The following is a 12,895-nucleotide window of genomic DNA, read 5'->3' as shown; positions in this document are numbered from 1 at the left end:
AAAGATTGTTTTTAAAAGCAGAAAGCTTGTGTCTACTCTTAGCTCAGCTATATCGCTTTAAGCAGGTAACTTGATTTCTCTGGGCCTGATTTTTCTTATTTAAAAATGTGGTGATTGGGCTGTATGATCTTTAAATCCCTTAGAATATTTGCTTATTCTGTGTGTGTGCACTTTTTATTTCCTAGTGTCTTAAGACCACATAGAATATTATGCATATCTCTTGAGGATGTTATTTGAAGATTTTTTTCATTAAGGTTTTTTTAAACCGTAAATTATATGTTTGTTTAAAGGGAAATCTCTTATATCAGATTTCTAAGTTACCGAAAGAAAGTAGAATTTTACGTATTTCTTGTTGTGAGTAAAATCATTTAAAGGAACAGAGAGACGGTGTTTTATTAATCTGTACCTACTGTAAGTTTTTCATGCTGTGAGGAATTACAGAATTTTAATTTTTTTGTCATTTTTAATCTAGAGAAATCTTGCACAAAACCATCACCATCAAAAAAACGCTGTTCTGACAACACTGAAGTAGAAGTTTCTAACTTGGAAAATGAAAAACCGGTTGAGTCAGCTTCTGCAAAACCTTGTTCTCCAAGTCCTATGTCTCCTCAGGCGCAGCCACAAGCGCCACAAGCGCCAGCTGGTGTCAGTGATTCCGTGGCCGCCCCGGCATCGCTGCTGGGAGTGAGGAGAGGGCTAAACTCAAGATTGGAAGGAACTGCAGCCTCCTCAGTCAAAACACGAATGCAAAAGCTGGCTGAGCAGCGGCGGCACTGGGATAATGATGATGTGACAGGTATAAACTATGTGAATGGTGTGGTCCTTAAATCTGTGTCAGTACGATTCAGCTTGGTATGTTGAAAATTTTATGTATCAGTTAACACATGAAAGGTCAATGCTTTTGATCTATATCCTGAGTATCCATTGCTCGCAAATGGTTTGTATATCAATATATATTTATCAGTTGGTTGTGTTCTCATCGAAGTAGATGATGATGAGGTTCTTAGACTGGTTCAAAAAACCCTGATCTTGTAACGGAACCATCTTATATTTGCAATAAAAACAGGAGAGAATAAACTATACTCTTGGCATTATCAGCATTGCTGCCCTTCAGCTGTGTATTCAAGAAATCCTATTTCATGGATTCACTAATTAAATAACCTTGAGTGACTAAGGTATGCAATGCTGTTCAATAGGGGAGAAAGAAAACTTCAGAAAACATTTCTCGAGCACCTGCAAAGCATGTTTTCATGCTAAGATGCCAGAGACAGATAAAGTGACCTGATCTTTGCCTTTCATGGGTCCATAATCTGATGGAGAGCTTATCTCCTACCTTGTTACATAAAAAGCCTTGGGATGACTTACAAAAATACCTATATTAAAAATGGGAAAAATGAAGAAATCAAGGTGAAGAGAAGGAAAAACAAAGTGAAGGGTAAAGTTAGTTTATTAAATACAGGCCTTAAGGTCCTCCTCACTTGCTAGAGATGGTTCAGAACTTGCTAGCAGCCAGTGCAGAGAGGTGAAATGCTATCAATTACATGACTAATGTTTATTAAAAAACAAAACAACAGAGCCGTGGTTGGCACTAAGACCTAAGAGAACTTTCTTCCCTGGGTCCTAAAGATAACTGTGGGAGCTAGTGAAGGTGTAAGGTTTCTCAAGGTAGGCAGATAGCTGGCTCCAGGCTCATTTCAGTAAATGCAGTTCTAAAGTGAGCCAGCACAGTGCAGGTAGACAGCTCGGTGACGACTGGGCCTTACCCGAGGAAGCCAAGCCTTGGCTTTCAGCCCAGCTCCTATGGATCAGAATCATTCAGACCACTGGACTGGAATCTCAGGAGTGCGGTGGAGCCCTGGGGTGTGCTTTTTATTCCTTCCTTCCTTCTTTCCTTCCTTCCTTCCTTTCTTCCTTCCTCCCTCCCTCCCTCCCCCCTCCCTCCCTTTCTTCCTTCCTTCCTTTCTCTTTTTTTAAAGCTCTGTAGGTAATTCTGACACATAGCCAGAATTAAGACCAAGTGATCTGAGGAAATGGATGGGCTACATATATTTCAGGCAGTCTTCCATAAATATCAATTCTTTTAACTGAAATTTTGATAAGTATTGGATAGAAAAACATTTAAGATGATCCCTTCTGGCAGTGATGATAATCTCAAGAGCAAACCCTTACTGTGTGAAATGCTAGGCGTTCTAAATATTTTAAAATTCTAATGTAGGGCTTCCCTGGTGGCGCAGTGGTTGAGAGTCCGCCTGCCGATGCAGGGGACGCAGGTTCGTGCCCCGGTCCGAGAAGATTCCACATGCCGTGGAGCGGCTGGGTCTGTGAGCCATGGCCGCTGAGCCTGCGCGTCCGGAGCCTGTGCTCCGCAGGAAATCTTTTCTGGAGAGGCCACAACAGTGAGAGGCCCGCGTACCGCAAAAAAAAAAAAAAAAAAATTCTGTAATATAGCATTTAATTCTTACAACAATCTTATGACATACATACTACTTTTTCTTCATGTTGTAGAAGAGAAGACTGGGTTCAGAGAGACTAAGGCGCCTGTCCACAGTCAGCAGCAGCTAAAATGCAAACCCCAGTTGTCTGACTCTAGGGCTCAACTTTTATGACCTGCCTGATGTTTTGGGGTGTGTTAACAGGGTGCTGAGAGTCCACGTTGTAAATTATAACTATTTATTTTAGTGGTGGGTGGGGTTAACCATGCTTCTTTATAACGTCTGAGGAGGCTAACCAGTAAATGTGCCTGAATAGAAGAATGTTCCATTTCTGTTTTGTAGGAAATATCTATGGGCAGAGGACTGGAGATTTTCCTTTTAAAAAAAAGAAAGAGGGTTGTGATTTAGTGCATGATCAAGAATACAACCAAGGCCCTAAACATTCTAGAGAAGGAAGCTTTGCAGCAGTGATTTCGAATATGTTGAAAGCAAATGTTAACAAATGTCCACCTCGACCTTGAAAATAAATCTCATTAAGGCATCATAGCCTGTCTAATTTTAAGCATTGAAACTTATGAATAAAGTGTGATGAATGATTTAGTGAGTACTATACAGGACTGTGGGTATAGCCAATTAAAGGTTTGAGGGATTATTCCAAAATATAATTTATCTGAAGCCTTTCTTTCTGACAAAGAATAGTTAGAGGAGCTAGAGCTATTAAGCCCATTCCTAAAACATAACAGTGAAACTGTCGTCTACTTAGAGGACAGTGCTTATTCTAAAGAAAATGATGAAGGTATGCAAAAAGGTATTGTAGGGAGGGTGGTGGTCAGGAAATCTTTTCTGGAGGAGGCAGAGATAATTAACCTGGACTTTGAGGGGCAGCTGGCTTCAGACAGTGGAGATATTCTAGGCAAAAACAACAGAACAGATGAAAAGCACAGAGGTACCGTGAGCATACTGTGTGTATAAAGAGTAGGTATTCTGGTATATAGTTCATGTGGTAGAAAAGCAAGAGATGAATTTGAAGAAAGCAGCCGGGTCCGGAGCATTTGGAATTTAACCAGGAGGTGATGGAGAGGAACTGAGAGAGTTTAAGTAGGCAAATGTTTTAGAAAGGTCACTCTGGGCGTCAGAATTGAGGAGGGATTGACGAGGGCAGAGATTCCAAGCAGGAACACCAGTTAGAAGGCCAATGCTGTAATTCAGGCATAATGATGAAGGCCTGTGAAAGTGGAGAGGAGGCTGCATTTGAGAGATTTAGGAGATAGAATCTGTGGGACTTAATGACTGGGTGGTGGATGGTAAGGGAGAAGGGGGGAAGAGACGTGATGAGGAGGAACGTGTTAGGGGCAGTTTTAACTTCAGATATATTATTTGGGGTGTCCGTGGGATAGTCAAATGGAGGTAGCTGGTAGTTAGAAGGAGACCACGAAGGACAGGCCGCAAAGACAGAACTAATAGAAGATGATGTCACGTGGAAATACAAGGCCCACAAAGTGTGTGGGCATCTGGTGAAAATAGCAAAGCAACTTCAGGGCAGTGGTGTAGGCAGAAGGCAGGTGGAAGGGAGTTGAGTGGTGAGTGAATATAGTGCAGGGAAAGAGGGACAGCACCTAAAAGGGGGTATACATTGATGAGAGGGTGCTTGGGTTTAGCTTTAAGATGAGAGAGACTTGAGCACATTTATGTGTAGAAAACAAGTTTGTAGAAAGGAAGAAGGGGTTATTTGGAGCGAGATCCCTGAGAAGGTTTTGGAGGAGTAGAATTGAGAATTCTGGCAGAATTATAAGCCTTGGACAGCAGGAGGGCTATCTGTTCCATTGACTGAATTTTTGGAATAGAAAGTGCCGTGAACTTTGACTGCCCTATATACTCTGTGCATACAGGCCTTCGTAAGTTCAGTATCGCCTATTTGACATTTATCTCCCAATGAAGTAACTGTGCAGAAAAACATATTAGTCTAACCCTGTGCTATCCAATACCATAACCGCTAGCAATATGTAGCTTTTAAACTTAAATTAATTAAAATGAAATGAAGTTTCTTATTGCTCTTACCACAATTCAAATGCTCACTAGCCATATGTGGTTAGTTGTTACTGTATTAGACACCATGGATATAGAACATCTCCATCATTGCAGAAAGTTCTGTTGTACAGCACTGGTCTAATACATTTTTAAAACAAATATGTTGAATATGTAATCTTAAGTTGTGCAGTGTTATAACATCATAAATTAATCCTAAAAATATAACCTAAATCTATGGTGTCTTATAGATTCATAATCCATCAAATAATTGAAAAAAAATAGGTGTAACAAAGTGTTCTTTTTTTTTCTTTTTTAAATTTGGATTAAGTATCTGATTTGAAAATATATCGTCAAATTTAAGCAGTTTGGTAGTTTCATGCATATGAGAAAAGCTTTTTTTTTTTTGAGTGATCCCTTTATTACACACATATATAACTCATGAATTTTAACTTCTAAAACATTTTCAGATGATATACACGAAAGCTCACCCTTCTCAGCAATGCCATCAGAGGCTACCTCCCCTCCCAAACCATCCCTTTCAGATGCCTCAGCAACTCCAGTTGGGAGAAAGGGCCGTCTAGCCAACCTTGCTGCAACTATTTGCTCCTGGGAAGATGATGTAAAAAACTCATCTGCAAAGCAAAACAGTGTACAAGAACAGCCTGGTACCACTTGTTTATCCAAATTTTCCTCTGCAAGTGGAGCATCTGCTAGGATCAATAGCAGCAGTGTTAAGCAGGAAGCTACATGCTGTTCCCAAAGGGATGGCGATGCCTCTTTGAATAAAGCCTCATCCTCGAGTGCTGTGGGTGCATCTTTGATTAATGTTGCAATTTCCAGCTCTGGGGTAAGTATACATAATTTTGGTCTTTGGAAACTTTTTTTGTTGTTATGAGTAATAATTTATATATATGTGTAAGTATGCATTTTATAACTTTTAGATAGGATGTTTATATGTATTTTTAGAGTATTTCATAGAAAGTAAAAATCATAAATTTGGTATTCTGTCCCAAGGTAAATTAGCAATTGACAACTAAATTACACGAATTTAATGTAACTCCAAAGTATATACTATGGAATGGTGGAACCTCTTCTTAGTCATCAGGGAGAGCCTGAAAATTACTTTCTCTATTAGAATGCTCTATGTATGTGTATAAATACAAGAAAGACATCAAATATCTCTGAAAACTATAGCAGTAGTTACCTCTAGAAGGCAATTGTCAAGGGTGGGCGTGATACCTTTACTGTATATTGTCTTGAAATGTTTGCAAGATTACCTTGCCCATGTGTTATCTCAACGTTTTTTTAAAAAATATGAAAAAACCAAAACAGAAAAAAATGTTGTGTTTCTGAGCATTATCTTTAAGTGTAGAGCCAGGTTTTGGAATTAGACAGACCTGCATTCAATCCCAGCCCTTCCACATAATTAGAAGTGTGGCTTTGGAGAGTTACTTAATCTTGCAAAACTTTATTTTTCCATTTGTAAATTGGGAAAGAAAGGGTTTGGGAGGATTAAGTGAGATAATGTGCATAAAGCACTTAGTATGGTGCTTGGCACATAGTAAGTACTTAATAACTTATAGTTCACCTTCAAGTACATGATACAATTTTGTCAAGTTAATATTGATTTAATTAAAATGCAAATATATAGGTAATTTGACCTAATACAGTTAACATTTATAAAGGTACTAGTGTGATAATATAAAAGAAATTGTTTTTTAAAATAGTGAGTGACCCTATCCCTCGTAGTAAATTACCCATCAGTATATTATGCAGACTAAACTACATATTATAATTTGAATAATGGCATTTTCTAAGTTAATTTTTTTCAAACCTTTCCAATTGGTTTGATCTATTAGAGAGTAAGAAACTTTTTTTCATGAGTTTACATAAAGGCTACCGAGCATATAGGATTTGAGTTGTTTTTTTATAGGATTTGAGTGCTTTTTATAGAACTACCTTTAGATATTGTGAATGTTGTTATTTACCCTGAGTATTATCATGTTTCAGAAAGCTACTTCTTCCCCAGTGAAATCTTCTACTACATCCATCACCAGTGCTAAAAACTGTGAGGTACAAAATCCTGAACTACTTCAAAAAACCTCTGTTAGTCCTCTTAAAACAGAGGTGTCAAAATCAACTGAGAGGTCACCTGTATCCCGGACAGTTCGGCCCAAGGAGGAATTAAACAGAGAAATTTGTCTGCAATCTCAACCTAAGAACAAATCTACAACACCAGGTAACATATTTTTTAAAAAATCTAAAGTACTGCTGACTATTTTCAGTGTGTCTGTTCTTAGCATTTTAAATATCCAATTGTTCATGGTACATTGTTGGTTTGCCAGGGCAAATGCCTGAACGTATCAAGTGAGACTTATTCAAAGTCAGCTTTAATTGATAGAATGAATGTTCATTAATGTACAGTAATGTACAGTTACTGGTCAAAGTGTTTAACTTGTTACATTTTAACAGTTTAAACATGCTTTTTTCTAGAATGACCATGCTAGATACTTTCTTCTATACTTTTTGTTGCAGACAAAGCATATACAACTGGAAATCACATTTTAAGGATATAATGGAGAAGCGTTCTTATAACCAAGCGTGCAAAGCAGTGCTTCTCAAACTTCACTATGAAAGCACCCATAGTAGCAAAGGGAAGGGAATATGTATACAAATGACTCCACTCCCATTTAATTTATATGTGTGTATATTGTATGTGAATGTATACGTATGAAAATTCAATTTTACTATGGTAAACTGATGCTCCAGGGAGTCCATATTTATCTTGTGGTGACTTACACCTTCTGCTATACCCCCGCATGCTATTGGTTGAGAAACATAGGACTAAAAAAATATGGTTCAAATATAGGGTAATATAGTGTACTTTGAGCTATATTCTTTTTCATTAGAATTGCTTTCGGAAAGACTGTGTTAATTCTACATTTTAACTTCTTAAAGATACAATCTCTCCAGAAATAATAGTTCATCATAAAAGAGAAGTAGTCAGAGAGATGAGAGTGGGGAATCCATTAGTTATGGGGTAAGTAGAAACCAGCAGTCAGTTTCCAGATGAGCCAAAATGAGAATTGGAAACAATAGCAAAATCCCCATGTGAAATTGGACTATGACGCCCAATTTTCTAAAGACTTACGGCATAGATAAGAACGACATAAAGGGCATTGTTGGGAATTCCCTGGTGGTATAGTGGTTAGGACTCGGCGCTGTCACTGCTGGACATGGGTCTAATTCTGCCCTTCACCTGTTTTTGCAAATAAAGTTTTATTGGAACACAGCCATGGCCATTTACTGTCTGTGGCTGCTTTCATGCTTCAGTGCAGAGTTGAGTAGTTGTGACAATGGCCATATGGCCTGCAAAGCCCCAAATATTTACTCTTTGGCTATTTATGGGAAAATGTTTGCCAGTTAATCATATAGGTAACCTCCTTTTATGTAGTGCAACCCTAGCATTCTTATAATGGAGGTGGTGTATATCCCATTTGTTCTATTTTAAATGGCTCTCATACTATTTTAAATGAGTACTGTTTTAAGACTTTATAAAATCAAGACATCCTTTGATAAAGTAAATTATCCCTAATTATTATTTTTGAAAGAGAAAAAGGATTTAATCACTGGATTTTCATGTTAGACTTCCTAAAAGCAAGAAAATAAATTGGGCTGTAGAAATATTAGCAGTTGGGTTATCATGACCAGGATACTTGGTTGTTAGGGTTATTATTAATGCACATACAGTCAATTTCCAATCATCTAGGTTCTGATTATTTAGTTTAAGGGTTTTCTAATCCCTACTGTCCTCTTACTCTACTTTTTAAAAATTCTTCTTCTTGTTTTAATTAAAGAATTAAATCCTATAAAACAAATTTTAGGACATGGAATTAAACAGTGTGGTAAAAAAACTTTCTTTTTTAAGTTTTCTTTTTTTTTTGTGGTACGCGGGCCTTTCACTGTTGTGGCCTCTCCCGTTGCAGAGCACAGGCTCCAGACGCGCAGGCTCAGCGGCCATGGCTCACGGGCCCAGCCGCTCCGCGGCATGTGGGATCTTCCCGGACCAGGGCACGAGCCCGTGTCCCCTGCATCGGCAGGCGGACTCTCAACCACTGCGCCACCAGGGAAGCCCTTTTTTTAAGTTTTTTGAACTATTTTCTTTCTGTTTACTTTCTGAATGAATATTCCTAGTAGAATCAAAGCATTTTGGAGCTGACATGGATTTAGAACTTTTCCCATAGAAATCATAATTGTTACTTATTCTAAACAGCCTCCCAAAAATGTGTGCATTTTTAGGAGGAGCAGGAATTAAGCCTTTCCTGGAACGCTTTGGAGAGCGTTGTCAAGAGCACAGCAAAGAAAGTCCAGCTCGTTGCACACCCCATAGAACTCCCATTATCACTCCAAATACAAAGGCCATACAAGAAAGATTATTCAAGCAAAACGCATCTTCGTCTACTACTCATTTAGCACAACAGCTCAAGCAGGTATGGCTTACTGCTTTTAACATTATTCATTACATGGTCTGAGCATAGAACCTAGAAGTCAAACTGAATTCTGACTCCAGTCTTTTTGACTGGAGATAAATAGCATCTTGATTCTCTGTATCACTTATTTCAAATTAGAAATATTATTGTCCTATATTCTGTGTGTATTTTGAACTTTTTAACCTGAAAACTGAGGACAAGGTTAGTAGAATTTGAATATTATTAAACATATTTTTGGCTCTTGTGTAAAATAGAGCTTTTGATGATTTTAGGAACGTCAAAAAGAACTAGCATGTCTTCGTGGCCGATTTGACAAGGGCAGTTTATGGAGTGCAGAAAAAGGCGAAAACTCAAGAAGCAAACAACTAGAAACCAAACAGGTAATGTAAACAAGAAATGTAAAAGTGAACTTGTTACCAAAGTAGTGCTGGGATTTAACTTGTGGTTCTGTATTGTAAAATAATTCTTTATATACTATCTTGTTCCAATTAACTATGCAGCTTTCCATTCATAAACTCCTTAAATGGTCATGCCAACTTTGCTTTTCTTTTGTGATATTTTGCCATTTAATGGAACTTTTAACCATGTTTACTGATGACCTACTTAAAATCAAATTTAAAAGGTATTCTCATCATTCAGTTGATTTCAAATTCCTTTTAACATTCTATTTAGATGCTGGTTTTCAAATGTTTCTCAGAATCTACTTTTCTCATTAATGATTATATATCTCTCTCCAAATACCGTACTTTTAGACTATCTGTAATTCTTTCAGTCACCAAATACCTCCCAGATTTCTCTTTACTCGTATTACTTCTGGTCAAATTTCATTGGTAAGCCTTCAAAAAAATCCCTACTGTGTTAAACTATCTTTTGTTTCATCTACATGCCTACTGTGTACAAAATACTGTGTTAGGAGATATATATATATATATATGTATATACACATTTTACTTTCAGTTTTATTGAGATATAACTGACATACAGCACTGTAAATGTTTAGTGATTTGACTTACATACATTATGAAATGATTACCACAATAAGTTTAGTGAACCTCCATCATCTCATAGATACAAAATTAAAGAAATAGAAAAAAACATATTTTCCTTGTGATGTGAACTCTTAGGATTTACTCTCATAACATACAGCAGTGTTAATTATGTAAATCAGGTTGTACATTATATCTCTAGTACTTATTCATCTCATAACTGGAAGTTTATACCTTTTGACCACTTTCATCCGATTCCCCCTTCCCCTACCCCCTCCTTTGGTAACCACAAAGATGATCATTTTTTCTATGAGTTAGTTTGTTTGTTTTTGAAGTATAATTGACCTACACCACTATGTTAGTTCTTGTTGCACAGTACAGTGATTCGATGTTTCTATACATTACAAAATGATCACTACAATAAGTCTAGTTACCACCTGTCACTGTACGAAGATATTACATTATTATTGACTGTATTCCCAGTGCTGTACCTTTCATCCCTGTGATTCATTTATTTTATAGCTGGAAGTTTGTACCTCTTAATTTTCCTGTGTTAGGATGTATTTTTAAGCTAAAAATAATAGAACTATATTTAACGTGGCTACCAGTAGAAATAGAATAATACATTTATTCTTTGAGAAGGAACTATTTGATTTTTTTTTTTTTTTTATCAGTTCCCTTGCTTAACAAATCATGTTTCTCAAGGTCCTGATCTCGACCATTTTTCTTGTCTCACTTGTCCTGGAACATCTCTTTCCCATCCTCATATCTAGCTTCAGTCAATCACAGAAATGCTGATAATGCTTGGCTATTCTGCCCTCATCTCTCTCCTGAACTCTAGTTGAGCTTTGGTTGGCTGGCAGAGCTTTCTGTGCTTTGCTGGAATATCTTCCCCATGTAGTCTCTGTCTTCACTTAGGGCTTTACGCTATACTTCCTCATCTAAAACAATCTGGCAGTACCTCCTTGGCTCCTTCCTCTTGTTACTGTGTCTTCCCACCTGCTGGCCTCTAGCACATGCACACATAAGCACACACACGTCCAGTGATATATTTTCTAAGTATGTCACCAGACTTCCTTGTCTTGTGTATTTTCCTCTGCCATTGCCTTAATCATTAACATAGCTTTGTGTGAACACCCTGCTTTTAGTCTGGCTTCTCTCCAGTCCATCTAACCCACTGCTGCTAGAAAAATATTTCTAAAAGGCAGATAGGCATGTATTCCCTTGCTTAAAATCCTGGAGAGCTCCCCGTAGCTAACATCAGAAAAAATGTCTAAAGTGCTTGGCTTGATATCTAGAATCATTTAGAAATCTGGCTTCTCTTCCCTGCTCCTCCACATGTGTGCTTCAGTTCTGCCATGCAGACTATTTGTAGTCTCTCAAGTGTACGCATATTTTCAGATCTCTTTGTCTTTGCCTTGCTAGTCTCTCTGGATGAAATATCTCTGTGGTGAGCTCCTGCTTCATTAAGAATAGGTTAAATTTTAATTCCCTCTGGAATTTTTTACTTGGCCCTTTTCCCAGTCCCCCTCCTGCTTTTTTGGGCCCATGTCATCCTGTTTTTACCTCACTGGAATATTTATCCTCCTATAATTGTTTTAACTTTGTTTTTCACCACTGTCTATGAGAGCCTTATTCATCTCTGTCTATGTTCTCAGTGCTTGACTCACAGTAGGAGCACAGTAAATTTGTCTTTGGAAGAAGGAATGAATGGGCTAATCTTTCCTATCAGCATAGAGCAAGCTATTATCTGTGATCTTAAAACAAAAACAACTCTTTTGATCTCCTATTCCCCTCCCTTTCTTTGCCTCCTTTTCATGCAGACTCTTCCAAAAGGGTGTCTCTACTTGTCTCTTCCAGTTTTTCTCTTCCCTTCTCTCTTGATCTCTCCACTCAGGCTTTCACCACTACCTGTATCAAATTCACCAGTGATCTTCAGTAATCAGTTTTCAGGTGTTTAACTTGACCTATTATTAGCAGCATTTGACATTGTGAATCACTCTCTTCTGTTTGAAGCACCTTCTTCACTTGGTTGCTGGTAGGTCATAGTCTCATGGTTTTCCTTCTACATCTCTGGAAAATAAAAAGCAACCGTTCTGGGCTTCCCTGGTGGCGCAGTGGTTGAGAGTCCGCCTGCCGATGCAGGGGACATGGGTTCGTGCCGTGGAGCGGCTACGCCCGTGAGCCATGACAGCTAAGCCTGTGCGTCCGGAGCCTGTGCTCCGCAACGGGAGAAGCCACAACAGTGAGAGGCCCGCGTACCGAAAAAAAAAAAAAAAAAGCAACCGTTCTTAAATGATTTTTTTGTTAAATGATTCCTGATAAACCTGTGGAATCCCTCCCCAGACAGTTGCACATATACATGTAAAGAAAATTCTGAACACAGTAATGGGGAGTTCAGGAGTCTCCCCACCTCAGAACTCATCTGTGGTACCCACAGAAAGAGCAGCCAGAAGATGGGAGGGAAAAGCAGTTGAGTATGGCGTAACTGAAGTCAAGGGAAGAAAGAGCCTTTCAGAAGGGAGGAGTGGTTGGTATTGCCAGGTGTTTGTTGTCAGACGTAGACTGGACTGAGACCACTGGGTTTTGAAATAAGGAGCTTGTTGTGACTTGGCAGAGCCTTTTAATGAAGTGGTGAGGGTAGAATGCAGGTAGTAGTGGGTGAAGAGCAGGGTCCAGTATAGGCAGTCCTCAGAAGTTTGGTTCTAAAGGGAAGGGAGCAAGGAGGTGGTGGCTGGAAAGGGTTGAGGAAGTGGCGTGTGGTTTTGCTTGTATTTGTTTTGTTCTTTCTGAGGAGACAATTATTTTTTCCCAATATGTGGCTTTCACCTGAATTGGTTTATCTAAAGCTGAACTCTGATGTGGATTTTCATTCTCTCTTGCCTACTGGTCTCTAAAAAAGATTTTACTTACTATTAATTACCAAGAATATGAACTAGCACCGAGGCCTTTTGTGTTC

At 38.4% G+C, this 12,895-nt stretch overlaps 1 protein-coding gene across 3 annotated transcripts in view; it reads left to right on the top strand.

Moving 5' to 3' along the window:
- The window catches only part of ANLN (anillin, actin binding protein), a gene marked incomplete at its 5' end in the record, with an annotated part of 53,794 nt that overhangs the window by 7,821 nt on the left and 33,078 nt on the right, over positions 1-12,895 (top strand). For all 3 annotated transcript variants that reach the window (XM_082661443.1, XM_082661442.1, XM_082661441.1), the window contains 5 exons: positions 473-796; positions 4,928-5,307; positions 6,471-6,699; positions 8,760-8,950; positions 9,223-9,330. In XM_082661443.1, the coding sequence (XP_082517569.1) occupies positions 473-796; positions 4,928-5,307; positions 6,471-6,699; positions 8,760-8,950; positions 9,223-9,330 (1,232 nt within the window). The remainder of the gene's footprint in view (positions 1-472; positions 797-4,927; positions 5,308-6,470; positions 6,700-8,759; positions 8,951-9,222; positions 9,331-12,895) is intronic.

Source organism: Grampus griseus (assembly GCF_964374135.1).
Source record: "Grampus griseus genome assembly, chromosome: 9".
NCBI classification, from domain to species: Eukaryota; Metazoa; Chordata; class Mammalia; order Artiodactyla; family Delphinidae; genus Grampus; species Grampus griseus.
This window is presented reverse-complemented; position numbering and strand designations above follow the sequence as displayed.